At 42.0% G+C, this 20,745-nt stretch overlaps 2 protein-coding genes across 2 annotated transcripts; both read left to right on the top strand.

Moving 5' to 3' along the window:
• Positions 1 to 1,517: 1,517 nt before the first annotated feature.
• On the top strand, positions 1,518 to 16,921 carry LOC102219445 (trace amine-associated receptor 13c-like). The gene is made up of 5 exons (XM_023336586.1): positions 1,518 to 1,690; positions 1,831 to 2,643; positions 12,616 to 12,695; positions 13,041 to 13,184; positions 16,647 to 16,921. Exons 1-5 carry the CDS (start codon positions 1,518 to 1,520, stop codon positions 16,919 to 16,921), a joined length of 1,485 nt encoding a protein of 494 aa, XP_023192354.1.
• Positions 16,922 to 18,564: 1,643 nt separating this feature from the next.
• On the top strand, positions 18,565 to 19,698 carry LOC106700400 (trace amine-associated receptor 13c-like). The gene is made up of 2 exons (XM_014475817.2): positions 18,565 to 18,728; positions 18,900 to 19,698. Exons 1-2 carry the CDS (start codon positions 18,565 to 18,567, stop codon positions 19,696 to 19,698), a joined length of 963 nt encoding a protein of 320 aa, XP_014331303.2.
• The last annotated feature ends 1,047 nt before the right edge of the window (positions 19,699 to 20,745 follow it).

The raw sequence follows: 20,745 nt of genomic DNA, 5'->3' as shown, positions 1-20,745 counted from the left end.
GACCGGCCCTCGAGGCCTGGAGTTGCAAACCCCTGATTTAGCTTCATGTTGATCTAGATCTCTAGACACCTGCTTAAATCTGTATGAATCAAAGAGTCAAAGGAAGACAACCAGCAGCAAACCAAGGGACTTCCTGTTGGAAAGGCCTGGGTTTTAATTGACATCATTATTTGATCAGTGTAACAGTTACAAATGTGCATTTTTGTGGACTGGACATGGATTGATCACAGGAGGTTTGGTGTTTCTGTGACCTATAGTGCATCAGATATAATATTTTTGGTTTTGCGGCAAGATGTCATGCCACACCCCTTCAGCATGCACAAAACCTCACCATTTTGATAATGTTAGATCACCCATGCCTTATGAGCAACCTGACCACATTTCAAACCGACTGGTGGAAATCCCTAGGAGGAGTTTGATCAAATGCAGAGACCGTGAACGGCAAAAATTGATTCAAAATCCGACCTTCAGTGCAAATTGGCTGACTTCTTGTTTGGGTTAAATTATGGTTGAAGGAGTTGTGTAAGTGTAACAAATCTCATGCCTCTACTACAAGGCAAGGTCAAAGCGAGGATAAAGTTTCTGGGGGGAGGGCGCTCTTGAGCAGTTTGTGGTACGACTTCTAGGAAACGTGTAAAACATGTAAGTTTTATGAACGACTAATGTATGTGCAACATTTGGTGACTTTTAGAATATGTTTAGGCCTTCAAATCGCCAAATTACGTTTGCTCAAAATAATAACGCCATTACTGCACACCTCCATTAGGGTGGACAAAATGTTGACTTTGATCCAAAAAGACCCAACTTCCTGTTGGGTTTGGACAATGAATCCAAGAGACTTTTTGGTACATCTGGATAACTTATATACTGTACATAAGTTGTCAGGATGACTGAATTCTATGAATGTCAGTCAAAGGATGACTTGGGGCTGATTTATTTAATTTTTACCCCTTCAGGGCGTCTTTTGTGGGCTCTAGTGTCCCTTATATGAAAGTAGGCTGACAGGAAGGGGGAAGAAGAGGGGGGGAGAAACATGCGGCAAATGTCGCCGGGTCCGGGAGTCGAACCCGTGCCGGCTGCGTCGAGGACTCAAGGCCTTCAGATATGGGTCACGCTATCACCTATGCCACCACAGCACACCCTTTATTTATTTTTTAAAGAATTCTAGGGGGTGCTGTGGAGAAATTAGGCCACGTTGACCAAATATTTCGGTCTGGAATCCCGTAGGGAGATGGATTAGGACGGATCATAGTGAGTTTGGTACAGCTCGGCTTAAATCTGTGGAATTTAGAGACAAACGCATGTCAACGTTGTTCTGTCTCAAACAAGTTAAAATAAAATACAATGAGGTTTGTGTTTTCACCGCGACTACATGTGAACATGTTTGCAATGCTCTGAGAAAAGAAGGAGGGAGGAGTGACAATAGATTCCCTCCAGAGACTAATGCACAATGTGGACTTAATGAACAGATATCAGTGGGTAACAGGGAGTGTGGTGAACACTTGATCTCTCTCAGGATGGAGATCCAAGACAGAACTGATCTCTGTTTCCCACATCTCCTCAACAGCTCCTGCAGGAAGCCCACACTTCACTGGTCTGAAGCCGTTCTCCTGAACTCTGTAATGTCTTTCATCTCACTGATCACCGTAGCGTTCAACCTGCTCATCATCATCTCAGTCTCCCATTTCAGGCAGATATTAATGTCCTAGCATCAACCTATATTTCAATGTTTTTGAAATGTGAAGTTATATTTCCAGGACCTCTGTGATCATCTCTGACAGATTTAATGACATAGTAAACGGATTATTGATGTTCTCTGTTTTCTTCCAGGCAGCTTCACACACCCACTAACATCCTCCTCCTCTCTCTGGCTGTGTCAGACTTTCTTGTTGGTCTACTGTTGATGCCTTTAGAAATCTACAGAAGCACAGCCTGCTGGTTTCTTGGTGACGTCGTCTGTGTTTTGTACTTTTATCTAGTTGTTCACATAGTCTGTACTTCCACTGGGAACATTGTTCTCATTTCAGTCGACCGCTATGTTGCCATTTGCGACCCTCTGCATTACCCCACCAGAATCTCCACGGCAAAAGCCAAATGCTGTGTGTGTGTGTGCTGGCTGTGGAATGCCCTCTACGGCGTGTTCTTTCTGAAGGACGACATGATCCAACCGGGAAGAAGTAACTCCTGCACTGGAGAATGTGCACTTCTCATTAACTTTGTTGCTGGAACTCTCGATGTCGTTTTGAACTTCGTGTTTCCTTTGACCATCATCATAGTTCTCTACATGAAAGTGTTTGTGGTGGCCGTGTCTCAGGCCCGTGCTGTGCACTCTCACGTTGCAGTCATCACACTCCAACATCCACAAAGTTCAACAGCGACAAAATCCGAACTGAGAGCAGCCAGGACACTCGGGATTCTTATTGTCATATACCTTGCATGTTTCTGCCCCTATTGCTTTTATTCTCTTATTGAAGTTAACCAGTCCAGCACGTCTAATGGCTCACTTGTGGTTTTTCTGTTTTATCTAAACTCCTGTCTAAATCCTGTGATCTATGCGCTGTTTTACTCGTGGTTCAGGAAAGCCATCAAACGCATCATCAGTCTGCAGATACTGGAGCCGGGCTCCCGTGAGGCCAACTTACGGTAATGAAGTCCAGTGGGTTTTCATTCATCTGTCTTTCAATGTTTCATTTAACTTTAAACATTTAATGTTTGTATGATTACAAGAGAAAAACAAAGGCATGTTTTTTTGTACCTTCTTTCAATTTTTATGAGAAACCATTAGGTCAATTCTTCATTAAAGGTTGTTGTGACGATATATTTTCATTTGGGATCAGAACCGTTTTCTTGGTAGGAAAAGGAGGCACACGGACACAATTTTTTGTCTCATTCAAATAAATCTGCCCATATCGATCTTTTGCAGTCTTCTTTTTTTCTCTACATTCAAATGTGTGATGGCACATTTTCTAGTTGTTAGTTCAAATAACTAACCCTTTTGGCCAGGGTTAGTTATTTGTAATCCCACAATAAAAAAAAAATCCTTACTCAAAATGTAATTCTGAACAAAATCAGCTCAACAAAAGATATAACAATGTCCACATTAGTTCCTTGAAGGTGGAGTATGCAACTTTTATTTATTTTTAAATATCTTCTTTACATATTTGTTAAAACTCTCACCATGTTGTGACAGTTTGTTATGAAACTTTTGCACCTGCAATCAATTGCACTCGCAATCTATGTAGGTCGTCCATAACTCGCCCACTAACAGAACGCGCAATTTTCTTAAGAATATCTTCTGCAAAATCCCCAACTATAATTTCCCCAAAACTCCACATGTGGCTGTGGCCGTACAAGCAGCTTGTTGTTCTGACAACAATGTCTCCTCCGACGGCAGATAGATGATGAGCGCTAGCTCTGACGTTTGAAATATGAATATATGACATGTAACAGTTTACATCCACTGCTTCATTGATTTCTAATGGCTTATTGCGTGAACAAGCTTATTCACATGTAATTTTTATTTAATTTCTCATTTAATGCAAACACTGCAATTGTGAAATTCTGTGTTTTTTGACATTAGCAAAACTTACGTAATGTGATGCCCAGCTAGCTCAAAGGCGATGAAAAAATGGGAGACAGATGAGAAAATCTCCACAAACAATAATTTATTTATAGAAAAAATATATGGTTCTGGGAAAACTGCACAGTCAATATGAGAAGAGTGTCTGATCCAGAGGACCATCAGCCCAGTATGTTCAGTTAGCAGTGTGTTCAGTTGCTTGTTGAAACGAAAAAAAGAGAAATGCATAGCGGCCTGGAGAGACACCTACTGGACAGGAGGGGACATTATATTGTAATGTAATGTCTCAAGTAAAATTAGACCCAACGTCTCCTGTTTTAGGTCAGTTAGAATGACCAAAATTATTTCTATTTTCTAAATGCCAGAAACGTTAGTGAGAAAGTGTTACCGAGAATTATTTTATTTTTTATTTTTACTTTCTTTGCATTCAGAAGGCTTCGTACATCTGGTGAGTGTCAAAACTAATTGTCTTTTAAACTGTATGACTTGGGTCAAACTTTTTAGGTTTCCATCCACAAGCTTCTCACAATAGTATGCCAGCGTTCTGATCCATTCCACCTGACAGAACTGTCACTACTCAAACAAACTCAAGTTTGCAGGTCAAAAATATTCCCTGAAATGTTGCATTTACTGCTACACCAGTAAAAGTCAGTTTCTGACATATATTTAGCTAATTTTTGACATGTAATTTTCAAACAGAGCTCTGAAAAGGAATCCTAGGGAGGTTGAATACAAATACTTTTTTCCCCTTGCTCAAATGAATTTGATTAAATGTTGCACATTTCTAGCATTAACGAATATTGGTGCAACCTTAATCAAAGGCAGCCTAATGTGATGTTTGTCATAAGTTCAAGGGTTTTTGTAAGTTGGGCGGTTCTTGCGTGCATAGAAAGCAAAGTTTCTAATGTTGTTGTTGTTGTTCTGTTTTATGCATTTTAATGTTTGGTCCTATTTTTTTTTTATCAAGAAGTGATATGTTGATATGATATAATATGATATGTTGACTGACAAATTTTGTATGTGAATTAGTTTGGTCAGCACACACAAATTAAATATTTTTGATCAACTCACGTCAGACTTGTGAGGTTGATGATAAACACTAGTTCAATCTGGAGAGACTCACACGGAGAAGAAAATAGCAGTTAAAAAGATTTAATGGTACAATTTCTTTGGCGCTCGGACCCGGCAGAAGACCGTGAGCCGAGGATCGCCGTGAGCAGGCGGTCTGCTCGGCGAGCTCGGGATAGTCTTCCCCCCCCGGGACCGAAACTGGTGGTGGAGCGGAACTTGGAGAGGAAGAGCACAAGGGATCCTGGAGGACGACCCTCATGGTGAAGGTGGAGAAGGGGAGGAGGTGGGTCGAAGCACGGCTGACGAGCAGGAAGACCCCAGGGTAGCTTGGATTTTTGAAGGTGTCTTTGGACGACGATTGGCTGGAGCGGTGTGAAGCTCCAGTCCAGATTGGCTGCGGTCGGGCGTAGTGATTAGATGATGTGGTGAAGCTGGTCGAGTCTCCCAGTTTGAATTTTCGCCAAGGCTCCATAATATATATATTTTTCTTTCTTTTAAATTTGTTTCAATGGTCTAATTGTCTTTTAACTATGTTTGACCCGTGTGACCATTTTGATGTGCTCAGTGGGTTTTTATAAAGAAAATAAAGCAACAAGCACAGTTACAGGAAGAGGTTTGTTTTAATTTTACAATCATTAAACCCAAACAGAGGGCCAAATCTTTTTCAACAGGAGACTTTCATTACACATACCTAAAATTAATGCATAATCTACAGAGGAGAATTGCTATGGAGGTGATTAGCTGGTAGCTTACTTTTCTCGTGGTTCCAATACCTCAGTTTGAGTCAGGTGTGTGGGGGGGTGTGTGGGCGTGCTTTCGGGTGTGTGAACCCTATAAAATGCTTTGTCACTGTGATCCAAGCTGGGCATTTAAAATCTGGGTCATGTTACAGTTTATTGTGGATAATTTAGAATTTCTGGCATCACATGAATTGAGGGTTCAGGTTCATGTCAGTTAAGAATCACTAACTAACAATATCAAGAATGTATAATTTCTGACATATTAAAAAAAGAAAGAAACCTTGATGATATTATTTAAAGACAAGGAGCTCAGTGAAAAAATCCTGTTTATGCTAATTAATGCATTCCAGGCTATAAAAATCTGAACTTGTAATTACATTCCTTCTGTCTACAGTATATTAGCCTTACTGGAGCCAGGCTGGAATATCTTCAGTGTCACAATGTGTTTAATTGCTTTTCTAAACCAGGGATAAAATATGGTGTAGATTAAAGGGTTAAGGGAAGAGTTAATGCAGAAAAGACACAGCACAGCAGCAGACGTGTTAAACGATACATCACCTCCTAGAGCAGCACAGTAAAATGGACACAAACACATTAGAAACACAATGACTAAAATACCAAGAGTCCTGGCTGCTTTCAGCTCAGATCTCTGTACTTTTGCTGAACGCTGCAGGGACACAGCTGTAACTGAGGAGCGGATGGCTCTGGCCTGAAAAACGGCCACTGCAAACACTCTGGTGTAGAGAACTATGATGACTGTAACTGGAACCGTAAAGGTTAAAGCAAGATCAATAGCAAAAGCATTATAGTCAAGAATCACACATGTTCCTTGGCAGGGAATGTTTTTTCCACTTACGCCATCCTTCACAAACGTAATGCTGTATAAAGCTGAATAAATCCAGCACAGACTGATACACAGTCGTATTCTTGTCACAGTGATTCTCCTGTGATAATGCAGAGGGTAACATATAGCCACATAGCGGTCAACAGATATCAGTACGACATTTATAACTGAGGCAGAGACTATCAGACTGACAATGTACGTGTAAAGTAGACACATGATTTCACCAAGAAACCAGCAATACATTAATCTAGAGCCAGCACCTGGAAAGAACACAAGGCCCACCAAGAAATCTGATATGGCTAGAGACAGAAGCAGGAAGTTGGTGGTTTTGTGAAGCTGCCTGGGAAGGAGAAAAGAATAATAATAAACTAGAACACAGAAACATCACAGATTAAACATTTAGATGCAGTCTAGAATTTGATTTACTGACATTTTACTGACATTACAAACATTGCAGAAATAGTGAATATATAGTTTCACCATAAGTTTTCCTTGCCTGAAATGGGAGACTGAAATGATAACAAGCAGATTTAGAGCAACAGTAACCACACAGTTGAAGGAGACCAGAAATTGCAGAAACACAGCGGTGAGCCATTGAACTGTTGGTTTTCTACAGGAGGTGTTGAGGAGCTGTGGAAAGCAAAGTTCTTCATCATGAACCTCCATCATCAGAGACCATGAAAGATCAGAGCCAAGACAGCTCTGTGATTGTAACTCCTCTTTATGTCACTTTCTTTCTTTCTGGCAAACAGTTCACAACAGCAGCTCCTCCCTACCTACCATCCATAGCAACTTCCACTTGGCAATGTCACGTGCGTAAAGTATGTTTGCTGTTTTTCACTGGCTCTTCTTGTTATTCAGTTTGACCTATTTTACTGCATGGCTTCCCCCAGAAAACCTGCTAAGTCCGGTGGGTATGGAAAGTTTTCAGACCCCTTTTCAGTTTTTCACTTTTTGTTTCATTAAAGGAAACCTCTTCCAGAGTGCTCAGGACCTCAGATTTGGTCGAAGGTTCAACTTCCAACAAGACAATGAGTCGAAGCACACAGCTAAAATAACAAAGGAGTGGCTTTGGAACAACTTGGAAACCACTCTTAACTGGCCCGGCCAAAGCCCTGACCTTCAGGGCTGTCTAGAGAGACCTGAAAATGGCTCCACCAACCTGATGACACTGGAGAGGATCTGAAGGAAGAATGGCAGAGGATCCCAAAATCTAGGTGTGAAAAACGTGTTGCATAATTCCCAAAAAGACTCAAAAGCTCAAAGGGTTTGTTCTCAGCACTTTACTATCACTGTTACTGGTGTATACAAGAAAAAGAATAATACCTTTATTAGTAACCTGCAGGGGAACTACTAAAGAGGGGAAAGTGACATTTCAGTACAGTCTGTCCAAAAAACACAAAACAAACAACATAACACATGGGTAGACAAGTGCCTGTTACACTACCATTTCATTAGATGCAACAATGAACGCTAGCAAAGTGAAGGGAAAAATAGCAATATCTCACACTTTTAACAAAATTTTAAAAAAAAATTAAATGCCAAAGTGAACAACGCAGCCAGCTGGTATAACAAATCCAACCTCGATTGCCGTACCGGTTGAAAAATGCTTGACGTTCAATGGAACATTTTTGTGCTCCTCTCTAAGGGCTGCCACCTTATTGTGTTGGAGGGGTTTGAGTGTCTAGGTGATCCTAGGAGCTATGCTGTCTGTGTCCACTTCAGCTCACAGGTACCCATGGCAGCAGACACAGGAACCAGACTAAGCACAGCCTGAAGACCCATTATGACAAGCAAAATCATTGGAAACAGGGTTGCCTCACCCGGATGCAGGTCACCGGGATCCCACTCTGGAGCCAGGCCTGGAGGTGGGGCACATTGATGAACGCCTGGTGGCCGGTCTTTAACCCATGGAGGCCAACCTGGCACAGCCTGCAGAGGAGACGTGGGTCCCCTTTCCTATGGGCTCACCACCTTTGGGAGGGGCTAAAGGGTCAGGTGCAATGTGGGCACATCTGTTTCGAGGCAGCGTATCAGAGCTGTGGCTGCAAGGTTGTCAGTGCCTGTTGTCCAGTCTCACCCAAAGTAATCCATCCACCGAAGCCTGAATGTTGCCTTTGTGTTAGCACCAAACTGACCATGCCTTAATGCCTTGAAGGATGTTTATAATCGTTTTTTTTATTATTATTTCACATAATTTCTTTTAAATGCATAAATTATTTTTGTATTTTTTTTAATGTGAATTTTATTTTGGTATGCCTGCTGTTTTGAACATCATTTTAAAGACGCAGCTCGAACAAAAATGTCTCATAATTTCAAAACCGTTGGTGTACATCTTCGGTGAGGGATGCTGTCAGGCTGAAGAAGGAGTTCAATCGGGTCTTCTTGGCTTGTAGGACCCCAGAAGCAGCTGATGGGTATCGGCAGTTCAAACGCCATGTGGCTTGGGAGGTTGCTGGGGTAAAAACTCGGGCGTGAGAGAAGTTCAGAGAAGCCATGGAGAAAGACGTCCACACGGCTTTGAGGTGATTCTGTCCGGCGTCTCAAGACAGTGGATCAGTGGATAGTCTATATATTGAATACTGAACATGCCATCAGATATGTTATTCATATTGATCTCATGTCTAATGCAATATATATTGTTAATGATTTGTTTTATAGCCCTAATGGTTTGTAACCCAGAGTAAAAATCTCCTTAACACTAAAACATCTCAGTTTTCTCAGCTGGTAGAGATGTTGTGCTTTATTATAGGTGCTGTCTGTGTGTCTCTTAAAATCCAAGTGTGTGTCCACTTCAGTTCCCAGGTACTTAAAAGACTCCACTGCAGGCCCTGGATGACAGTCAGCTGGAAGAGAGGTTACCTGTAATCTTTGGTTCTGTCTCTGCCCCAGTATTTGCCCTTTTAGTTCGTATTTCTTGAGAAGGAGTCTCAGGAGACGAGCTGCTCCAATCACAACAAAGTTTTGTGGTGAGCGGTGAGAATAAATGTGGTTAATCCATCCATCCATCCATCTTCTTCCGCTTATCCGAGGTCGGGTCGTGGGGGTAGCAACTTCAGAAGGGAGGCCCAGACTTCCCTCTCCCCAGCTACTTCTTCTAGCTCTTCCGGGGGAATCCCGAGGCGTTCCCAGGCCAGCCGAGAGACATAGTCCCTCCAGCGTGTCCTGGGTCTTCCCCGGGGCCTCCTCCCGGTGGGATGTGCCCGGAACACCTCACCAGGGAGGCGTCCAGGAGGCATCCTGACCAGATGCCCGAGCCACCTCAACTGGCTCCTCTCGATGTGAAGAAGCAGCGGCTCTACTCTGAGTCCCTCCCGGATGACTGAGCTTCTCACCCTATCTCTAAGGGAGAGCCCAGCCACCCTACGGAGAAAACCCATTTCGGCCGCTTGTATCCGCGATCTCGTTCTTTCGGTCATGACCCAAAGCTCATGACCATAGATGAGGGTGGGAACGTAGATCGACCGGTAAATTGAGTGCTTTGCTTTTTGGCTCAGCTCTCTCTTCACCACGACGGACCGGTACAGCGCCCGCTTGACAGCAGACGCTGCGCCAATCCGCCTGTCGATCTCCCGCTCCCTTCTTCCCTCATTCGTGAACAAGATCCCGAGATACTTGAACTCCTCCACCTGGGGCAGGACACCCCCCTTGACCCGGAGAAGGCACTCTACCCTTTTCCGGCTCAAGACCATGATGGCCTCGGATTTGGAGGCACTGATCCCCATCCCGGCCGCTTCACACTCGGCTGCGAACCGCTCCAGCGAGAGCTGCAGATCACAATCTGATGAAGCCAAAAGGACCACATCATCTGCAAAAAGCAGAGATGAGATCCTAAGGCCACCAAATCGGATCCCCTCAACACCTTGGCTGCGCCTAGAAATTCTGTCCATGAAAGTAATGAACAGAATCGGTGACAAAGGGCAGCCCTGGCGGAGTCCAACTCTCACCGGAAACAAGCCCGACTTACTGCCGGCAATGCGGACCAGACTCTGACACCGGTCATACAGGGACCTGACAGCCCGTATCAAAGGGCCCGGTACCCCATACTCCCGGAGAACCCCCCACAGGGCTCCCCGAGGGACACGGTCGAACGCCTTCTCCAAGTCCACAAAACACATGTAGACTGGTTGGGCGAACTCCCATGCACCCTCCAGGACCCTGCGGAGGGTGTAGAGCTGGTCCAGTGTTCCACGACCAGGACGAAAACCACACTGCTCTTCCTGGATCCGAGGTTCGACTATCCGACGGACCCTCCTCTCCAGGACCCCTGAATAGACCTTGCCAGGGAGGCTTAAGAGTGTGACCCCTCTATAATTGGAGCACACCCTCCGGTCCCCCTTTTTGAACAGGGAGACCACCACCCCGGTCTGCCAGTCCAGGGGAACTGCCCCCGATGTCAATGCGATATTGCAGAGTCGCGTCAGCCAACACAACCCTACAACATCCAGAGCCTTAAGGAACTCCGGGCGGATCTCATCCACCCCCGGAGCCTTGCCACCGAGGAGCTTCTCAACCACCTCGGCGACCTCGTCCCCAGAGATTGGAGAGCCCAACCCAGAGTCCCCAGGCTCAGCTTCTTCAATAGAAGGCATGTTGGTGGGATTGAGGAGGTCTTTGAAGTACTCTGCCCACCGGCCCACAACGTCCTGAGTAGAAGTCAGCAGCACACCATCCCCACTATAAACAGTGCTGGTGCCGTACTGCTTCCCCCCCCTGAGACGCCGGATGGTGGACCAGAATCGCTTCGAAGCCGTATGGAAGTCTTTCTCCATGGCCTCTCCAAACTCCTCCCACGCCCGAGTTTTTGCCTCAGCAACCACCCGAGCCTCATGCCGCTTCGCCTGCCGGTACCCATCAGCTGCTTCCGGAGTCCCACAGGCCAGAAAGGCCTGGTAGGACTCTTTCTTCAGCCTGACGGCATCCCTCACCGAAGGTGTCCACCAACGGGTACGAGGGTTGCCGCCACGACAGGCACCGACAACCTTGCGGCCACAGCTCCGACCGGCCGCCTCGACAATGGAGGCACGGAACACAGTCCACTCAGACTCCATGTCCCCCACCTCCCCCGGGACGTGTTCAAAGTTTTGCCGGAGATGGGAGTTAAAGCTCCGTCTCACAGGGGATTCCGCCAGACGTTCCCAGCAGACCCTCACAACATGTTTGGGCCTGCCAGGTCTGACCGGCTTTCTCCCCCACCACCGGAGCCAACTCACCACCAGGTAGTGGCCAGTGGACAGCTCCGCACCTCTCTTCACCCGAGTGTCCAAGACATACGGCCGCAGATCCGATGAAACGACGACAAAGTCGATCATCGAACTGCGGCCTAGGGTGTCCTGGTGCAAAGTGCACATATGAACACCCTTATGCCTGAACATGGTGTTCGATATGGACAATCCATGACAAGCATGTGGTTAATATGATCTTTTTTCACTTGCTCTTCCTTTTATTTTCCAGTTAGTCTTGAATTTTACATTACAATTTCAACTTGTTAAAAGCTGCCAGTTTTTACCATGAATAAATTTTTTTTATTGCTTATGGTGATAAGGTTAAACTTAACCTTTCAGTCCCTGAAAAATAAATTGGTAGTTTTTTGATTATCGTTACTGATTTCTGAGATTCTGGATGGCAGACTGCTGAGTTTTAAAGTCAACATTAACATATTAACCCTCTTCACCTCTGGTGTTGTAATCCCCATCATTAATGCCAGTCAGAAAATCTCACACCTTAACATAAGTAAGTTTTAAATGTACATTTGTACAAAGATATAGTTTGTATAAATCAGGAAAATATTTCCTGAATCTTTTTCAGCTTTTAACTAGCTGAAAATTAACTGTAAAATTGAAGACTGACCGGGAAACGAAAGGAGACTCGAGAGAAAAACAACATTGGTTGCTAAGGGTGAGCTGAGATGTGTGAAGTGGGCAGGGCGAAGGACCACAGAGGCCAGTTGTTGTGTATGTGTGCCATACAGAGATAAAAAAGGATGCAGAAAAGAGTTATGATCAGAGAGCCACCACAGTCATTAATCTTTCAGGGTCTTTGACAATGGAGGTATATAACGTAGAAGAACTCTGCTTTCCACAGCTCTACAACACTTCGTGTAGGAAGCCAAAAATGTCAAGGAACCCGCTTGTGTTTCTGCTCTTTTTCATCAGTGTGCTCACTGCGACACTCAATCTGCTTGTTATCATTTCTGTCTCCCATTTCAGGCAAAGAAAAGCTCATTTCATTGAAAACCTTCACCGCCAGATGATTGCATTTGAAACATTTTGCCTATCATACGAAACTGTCAAACTGTTGTCTTGTAGTAATTATGCTTGTTCATTTAAAAACACACTTCCAGTTTTCTCCTGTTGAATTATTCTGTTTTCTTTCCCCAGGCAGCTTCAAAAAACCACCAACTTCCTGCTTCTGTCTCTGGCCATATCAGATTTCATGGTGGGCTTTGTTCTCTGTCCGGGTGAAGCTGTCAGATTAACATCTTGCTGGCTTCTTGGTGATGTCATGTGTTTACTGTACATACATATTGTCAGTATGATTTCCTGTGCCTCAGTTGGAAATATCGTTCTCATATCTGTTGACCGCTATGTGGCTATATGTTACCCTCTGCATTATCACAGGAGAATCACTGTGACAAGAATACGACTGTGTATCAGTCTGTGCTGGATTTATTCAGCTTTATACTGCGTTACGTTTGTGAAGGATGGCGTAAGTGCAAAACAGGCTTCTTGTCAGGGAGAGTGTTTGTTTTTCATTGATTTCGGTCCTGCAGTTTTAGATCTTATTTTAACCTTTATGGTTCCAGTTACGGTCATCATAGTTCTCTACACCAGAGTGTTTGTAGTGGCCATTTTTCAGGCCCAAGCCATCCGCTCCTCTGTTACAGCTGTGTCCCTGCAGCGTTCAACAACAGTAGGAAAATCTGAGCTGAAAGCAGCCAGGACTCTTGGTATTTTAGTTGTTGTGTTCCTAATATGTTTCTGTCCATTTTACTGTGCTGCTCTAGGAGGTGATGTGTCGCTTTACACGTCTGTTGCTGTGCTGTGTCTTTTTTGCATTAGCTCTTGTCTTAACCCTTTAATCTACGCCATGTTTTATCCCTGGTTCAGAAAAGCAATTAAACACATTATGACAATGAAGATATTCCAGTCTGGCTCCAGTAAGGTCAATATAATGTAGACAAATATAAAACTTTGAGGAAGTGAATAAAACCTTTTTCACTTTTTCACACAACCTCTAAACTCTTTGTTCACAAATTAAGCGCATTTTTCTACATGAATGAGTTTAAGCCCAGCTCAAATGATGGAAACCAAGCACCTACACACCCTATTTATGCATGGAAACTTTGTAACTCCAAGTAAAGCAATTCACACTCACCCCTGTGTAATTTGTTTTCTGTAGGTCAACAGATGTACTTCATCTGCTCAATAGATGGGAAATAATTGTTCACTTCTCATTGTTTGTAATGCTGATCTTATATAAATGTTTCTAAAATAAATTGCACCATGTTTGTATTTTTAACATTTGTGTTCTTATGTGAAAATAAAAACTAACCCCATGCATCAAACTTACAGTGTTTGTTACTTTTCTTCATCCACTCACAGCACTAATGTGAGCTGAGTTCATTAAAATGACAGTAACATCCATATTTAACACATCAATAGTTTGTATCAAGACATGACAGTAGATATTAGTAACAAGCCGTTCAGCTCAGACATGGTTGTACATAATTAGAGATGGTATTGATTGTCTCGAGTAATATTAATCGCTGAACCTATTTGATTAATACTCCAGAATACTGCTGCTATAATCTAGTAATACATTACTGAATGAATTGATTTTAGAACCTGTTTGAGATTCTTTTGTTTATTCACAAACTTTGCTGATCAAGTGTTATTTTCTGTCTGATGAACCATGACATGGAATAGTGTTTATTCTGATTGAATTTATTTTTTATTTATTTTATGCATTTGTATTGTTTATTCAACTTAGTTATTAAAATAGAGAAAAACCAGAATTTACACATCATGTTGATTTTATTTTCGACTATCTCATTTTTAAATATTCAATCAGATGTTCAGTGATTGAATGTTTAATCATTGGTGATTAAATGAATCATTGAACCATTAATGATTCAATGACGATTAAACATTGAATCATTGAAAGAAAAATCTTTTTTTTAAATATATTTTATTTGAATCTTTTTTTGAAATGATTTTAAGAAAACAGCACTAGCTGTCTTTATTGAACAGTAAGTTGACAGTAAATAAGGTGAAGAGAAACACAAAAGAAGAAATTGAACCATTTCATTTCTTTTTCAGTTGCTTTTGCCCCTTTGGGTGTGAGAGAGGGGGAAGAGCAAAAGGCCTGAGCTCTGTTATCAAACCCAGGAAAACCCTGTTGAGGAATACAGCCATTGTACATTGTACACACACTCTATCAGCCGAGCCAACCAGTACCCAATTTACTCAGTTCTTAAGTATTTTAGAGTAGATTAGATTTATTGTCATTGCACGGTCATTTTTCAGCACAACAACAAGATTAAGCATAGCTGCTTTTGTTGTCCTTATATCACAACACTAACAAGTCGGTTGGTTCTGCAGTATCCGAGAACACACTTAATAGTAGTGTGACAGCTAGACACCTACAGCTGTTGTTTCAGATGGTTTTTTTTAATTTTTATATTTTTGTCAAAGTTATTCCAAGTGTTATTGGGTATTGTTCAGCTCTGACGTTTTTTTTTCCGGTAAGTCTTCTGAAATGTTAATGCCAAATAACTTGAAGGTCTGATCCCTGTCCACACCATCCATGCAGAGAAGAAATGGTTCAGGTCTGTTCTTCCAGATGTTTATCACCATCTGGTTGTTTTTGTTGTGTTTAACTGTAGGTTGTTTCTTCCACACCATTGTGCCAGTTTCTGCATTTCATCCCTGTGGAAGGACTCATTTCCTCCTGTACCAGGTCCAATGACAGAAGTGCCATCAACAAATTTAATGATGGTGTTGAAGGAGTGAGTAGATATGCTGCATAATGTGTACACTGTCCTGTGGTGAACCTCTGAGCTTTTATTGTGGAGGAGCAGAGGGGCCCAAGTCTGGTGGTTTAAGGACGATCAGTGAGGGAGTTTTTGATCAATTCAAAGGTGGATAGGGGTATGTTCAAAGAATACATTTTGTCAACAAGAATCAACGGAGTTATTGTGTTTGAATTGGAGGAGTAGTCCAGAACGAGCATTCGTACATAATTCCCCCTGTTGTTCTAGGCGAGTCAGTGCTATATGGAGTTCAATGGTGATGGCATCATTAGATGATTTATCCATCTCTGGTTGATTTTGCCTGTTGAGACGATAGTTGCTGACTTAAGACAGGGGCGGACAGTTCATAGTGCCAGAGAAACATTGAGAATCTCTCTCAGCCAGTTAGCACAAGCTTTCAGTACCATCCTTTTGGCCCAGGTGATTTCTTTGCATGTGCTTTCTCGAGTACCCAACGTGTTTGGTGTTCCTGAAGGGTAGGGGCTGGAGGACTGTGGCAGTGGCAGAGCTGTAGGGGTTTGTGACCATCCCACCTCTAATCTTAAAAAAAGAGAGAGCGATTGAGTTCATCCACCAGTAGGGGGTCAGTGTAAACAACCTCGGTTCTAGCTTCTTCATAGTTTTAGTCAGCTGTAGAATGCTTTGTCAGACCAATTGTAAGATATTTTGAGCATTCATAGTAGAGTGTGATATTACTATAGAATATTATTTCATGTTTTATTTGTTGCATATATCTGGTGTTGCTGTGTGAAGAATACACAACATGTTTTGATGTAAAGAAATCTGAATTAGTTTAAACTAATGTGCCCCGAAAAAAATCCCAAGAAAAAAAATCTGGTTTCTCAACATTTACATTTCATACTGAGCTGTGACATCATTGCATAATTCATCAGTTAATGTCAGTGCTGGACTTGTAACTTACTCTATTATTTAAAAAACTTGAGAGTCATCAGTAAGGAACTTATAAACAATAACTGAGACTGAACTATTTGGTTATTATTTTTCTGATAATCAGGTGGTGCCCAAACTTGATGAATGAGAGGGTAGTCTCCCTCTATCTACGAGAGGGGCGATGGGTTCTGATTGTTGTTTGTGCTTACGCACCAAGCAACAGTTCAGATTACCCACCCTTTTTGAAGTCCTAGGAGGGGGTATTGAAGAGTGCCCCTCCCGGAGACTCCCTTGTTCTGCTGGGGCTACTTCAACACTCACATGGGCAATGAGAGTGAGACCCTGAGAGTTGTGGTTGGGAGGAATTTGCCCCCCGATCTGAGCTCGAGTGATGTTCTGTTGCTGGACTTCTGTGCTCGTCATGGATTGGCCAAAGTGAACACCACATTCAGGCATAAGGGTGTCCATATGTGCACTTGGCACCAGGATGCCTCTCCCGTGAGACAGAGCTTGATCTCCGGGAGAACTTTAAACATGTCCCGGGGGAGGTGGACGACGTTGAATCTGAGTGGACCATGTTCCGCACCTCCATTGTCGAGGCAGCGTATCAGAGCTGTGGCTGCAAGGTTGTCTATGTCTGTAGTGGCGGCAACCCTCAAAACCGTTGGTGGACATCTTCGGTGAGGGGAACTGTCAGGCTGAAGAAGGAGTCCTATCGGGTCTTCTTGGCTTGTAGGACCCCAGAAGCAGCTGATGGGTAACGGCAGTTCAAGTCCCATGTGGCTCGGGTGGTTGCTGGGGCAAAGACTCGGGCATGAGAGGAGTTCAGAGAGGCCATGGAGAAAGACTTCCACATGGCTTCAAGGTGATTCTGTCCACTTTCTGGCGTCTCAAGATAGTGGACCAGTGGATAGTCCCAAGTCAAGGTCAGCACCTATTTCTCTAGTTGTGAGAGGTTGAGCAGCTAAAGTCTTTCCTCTGGCAACATCCCCCAATATGTTGTGTGGTTCTATAGATCAGTGGATAGTCTATATATTGAATACTGAACATGCCAACAGATGTGTTATTAATATTGATTTCATGTCTATTGCAATATATATTGTTAATGATTTGTTTTATATCCCTAATCGTTTGTAACCCAGAGTTAAAATCTCCTTAACACTAAAACATCTCAGTTTTCTCAGCTGGTAGAGATGTTGTGCTTTATTACAGGTGCTGTCTGTGTGTCTCTTAAAATCCAAGTGTGTGTCCACTTCAGTTCCCAGGTACTTAAAAGACTCCACTGCAGGCCCTGGATGACAGTCAGCTGGAAGACAGATTACCTGTAAGCTTTGGTTCTGTCTCTGCCCAGGATTTTCCCTTTTAGTTCATGTTTCTTGAGAAGACTCTCTCAGAAGGAGACGAGCTGCTCCAATCACAACAAAGTTTTGCAGTGAGCCACTGAGAATGAGATGAACAGTGAAAGGGAAGAAAGGCCGGCAGACGTCTCTCTCTCTCTCACTCATTCAGCTCTTGTGATTGAAGTTTTAAAAAAAAGCTTTATAGCATGACCCGTCACTAGGTGGGATTGCAAAGGCCATAATATTAAACCAGCCAATGACGTGTGACTGTAAAGAATTAAGAATGCAAAGCCATGGGAAACCATGCCGTTAAGCTCGCCAAATTACAAAACACCGAAATAAAAGTTGATCTTTTGACAGCGTCTCATCTGTGTTCTCGACTTATAGATTAAAAGTCTCTAATTTACAGTAATATACAGAATAAATACGGTTAAAAAAATTTTTTTCACTTGCGTTTCCTTTTGTTTTCCAGTTAGTCTTGAATTTTACACTTCAATTTCAATTTATTAAAAGCTGCCAGTTTTAACCATAAATAAACTTTTTTTTATTGCTTATGATGATAAGGTTAAACTTAACCTTTCAGTTCCTGATAGATAAATTGGTAGTTTTTCGATTACCGATACTGATTTCTGAGATTCTGGATGGCAGACTGCTGAGTTTTAAAGTCAACATTAACATATTAACCCTCTTCACTTCTGGTGTTGTAATCCCCATCATTAATCCCAGTCAGAAAACCTCACACAATAACATAAGTAAGTTTTAAATGTAAATTTGCACAAAAACATAGATTGTATGAATCAGGAAAACATTTCCTGAATCTTTTTCAGCTTTTAACTAGTTGAAAATGAACTGTAAAATTGAAGACTGACAGGAAAACGAAAGGAGGCTCGAGAGAAAAACAACATTGGTTGCTAAGGGTGAGCTGAGATGTGTGAAGTGGGCAGGGCGAAGGACCACAGAGGCCAGTTGTTGTGTATGTGTGCCATACAGAGATAAAAAAGGATGCAGAAAAGAGTTATGATCAGAGAGCCACCACAGTCATTAATCTTTCAGGGTCTTTGACAATGGAGGTATATAACGTAGAAGAACTCTGCTTTCCACAGCTCTACAATACTTCGTGTAGGAAGCCAAAGATGTCAAGGAACCCGCTTGTGTTTCTGCTCTTTTTCATCAGTGTGCTCACTGCGACACTCAATCTGCTTGTTATCATTTCTGTCTCCCATTTCAGGCAAAGAAAAGCTCATTTCATTGAAAACCTTCACCGCCAGATGATTGCATTTGAAACATTTTGCATGTCATACGAAACTGTGAAACTGTTGTCTTGTAGTAATTATGCTTGTTCATTTAAAAACCCACTTCCAGTTTTCTCCTGTTGAATTATTCTGTTTTCTTTCCCCAGGCAGCTTCAAAAAACCACCAACTTCCTGCTTCTGTCTCTGGCCATATCAGATTTCATGGTGGGCCTTGTTCTCTGTCCAGGTGAAGCTGTCAAACTAACATCTTGCTGGCTTCTTGGTGATGTCATGTGTTTACTGTACATACATATTGTCAGTATGATTTCCTGTGTGTCAGTTATAAATGTCGTTCTCATATCTGTTGACCGCTATGTGGCTATATGTTACCCTCTGCATTATCACAGGAGAATCACTGTGACAAGAATACGACTGTGTATCAGTCTGTGCTGGATTTATTCAGCTTTATACTGCGTTACATTTGTGAAGGATGGCGTAAGTGGGAAACAGGCTTCTTGTCATGGAGAGTGTTTGTTTTTCATGGATTTTGGTGCTGCAGTTTTAGATCTAATTATAACCTTTACGGTTCCAGTTACGGTCATCATAGTTCTCTACACCAGAGTGTTTGTAGTGGCCATTTTTCAGGCCCAAGCCATCCGCTCCTCTGTTACAGCTGTGTCCCTGCAGCGTTCAACAACAGTAGGAAAATCTGAGCTGAAAGCAGCCAGGACTCTTGGTATTTTAGTTGTTGTGTTTCTAATATGTTTCTGTCCATTTTACTGTGCTGCTCTAGGAGGTGATGTATCGTTTTACACGTCTGTTGCTGTGCTGTGTCTTTTTTGCATTAGCTCTTGTCTTAACCCTTTAATCTACGCCATGTTTTATCCCTGGTTCAGAAAAGCAATTAAACACATTGTGACACTGAAGATATTCCAGTCTGGCTCCAGTAAAGCCAATATACTGTAGACAAATAAAACCTTTTTCACTTTTTCACACAACCTCTAAACTCTTTGTTCACAAATTAAGCGCATTTTTCTACATGAATGAGTTTAAGCCCAGCTCAAATGATGGAAACCAAGCACCTACACACCCTATTTATGCATGGAAACTTTGTAACTCCAAGTAAAGCAATTCTCACTCACCCCTGTGTAATTTGTTTTCTGTAGGTCAACAGATGTACTTCATCTGCTCAATAGATGGGAAATAATTGTTCACTTCTCATTGTTTGTAATGCTGATCTTATATAAATGTTTCTAAAATAAATTGCACCATGTTTGTATTTTTAACATTTGTGCTCTAATGTGAAAATAAAAACTAACCCCATGCTTCAAACTTACAGTGTTTGTTACTTTTCTTCATCCACTCACAGCACTAATGTGAGCTGAGTTCATTAAAATGACAGTAACATCCATATTTAACACATCAACAGTTTGTATCAAGACATGACAGTAGATATTAGTAACAAGCCGTTCAGCTCAGACATGGTTGTACATAATTAGAGATGGTATTGATTGTCTCGAGTAATATTAATCGCTGAACCTATTTGATTAATACTCCAGAATACTGCTGCTATAATCTAGTAATACATTACTGAATGAATTGATTTTAGAACCTGTTTGAGATTCTTTTGTTTATTCACAAACTTTGCTGATCAAGTGTTATTTTCTGTCTGATGAACCATGACATGGAATAGTGTTTATTCTGATTGAATTTATTTTTTATTTATTTTATGCATTTGTATTGTTTATTCAACTTAGTTATTAAAATAGAGAAAAACCAGAATTTACACATCATGTTGATTTTATTTTCGACTATATCATTTTTAAATATTCAATCAGATGTTCAGTGATTGAATGTTTAATCATTGGTGATTAAATGAATCATTGAACCATTAATGATTCAATGACGATTAAACATTGAATCATTGAAAGAAAAATCTTTTTTTAAATATATTTTATTTGAATCTTTTTTTGAAATGATTTTAAGAAAACAGCACTAGCTGTCTTTATTGAA

Source organism: Xiphophorus maculatus, chromosome 7, assembly GCF_002775205.1.
Source record: "Xiphophorus maculatus strain JP 163 A chromosome 7, X_maculatus-5.0-male, whole genome shotgun sequence".
In the NCBI taxonomy this organism is placed as follows: domain Eukaryota; kingdom Metazoa; phylum Chordata; class Actinopteri; order Cyprinodontiformes; family Poeciliidae; genus Xiphophorus; species Xiphophorus maculatus.
Note: the sequence above shows the minus strand (reverse complement) of the source record. Positions and strands in the feature narration are given on the sequence as shown.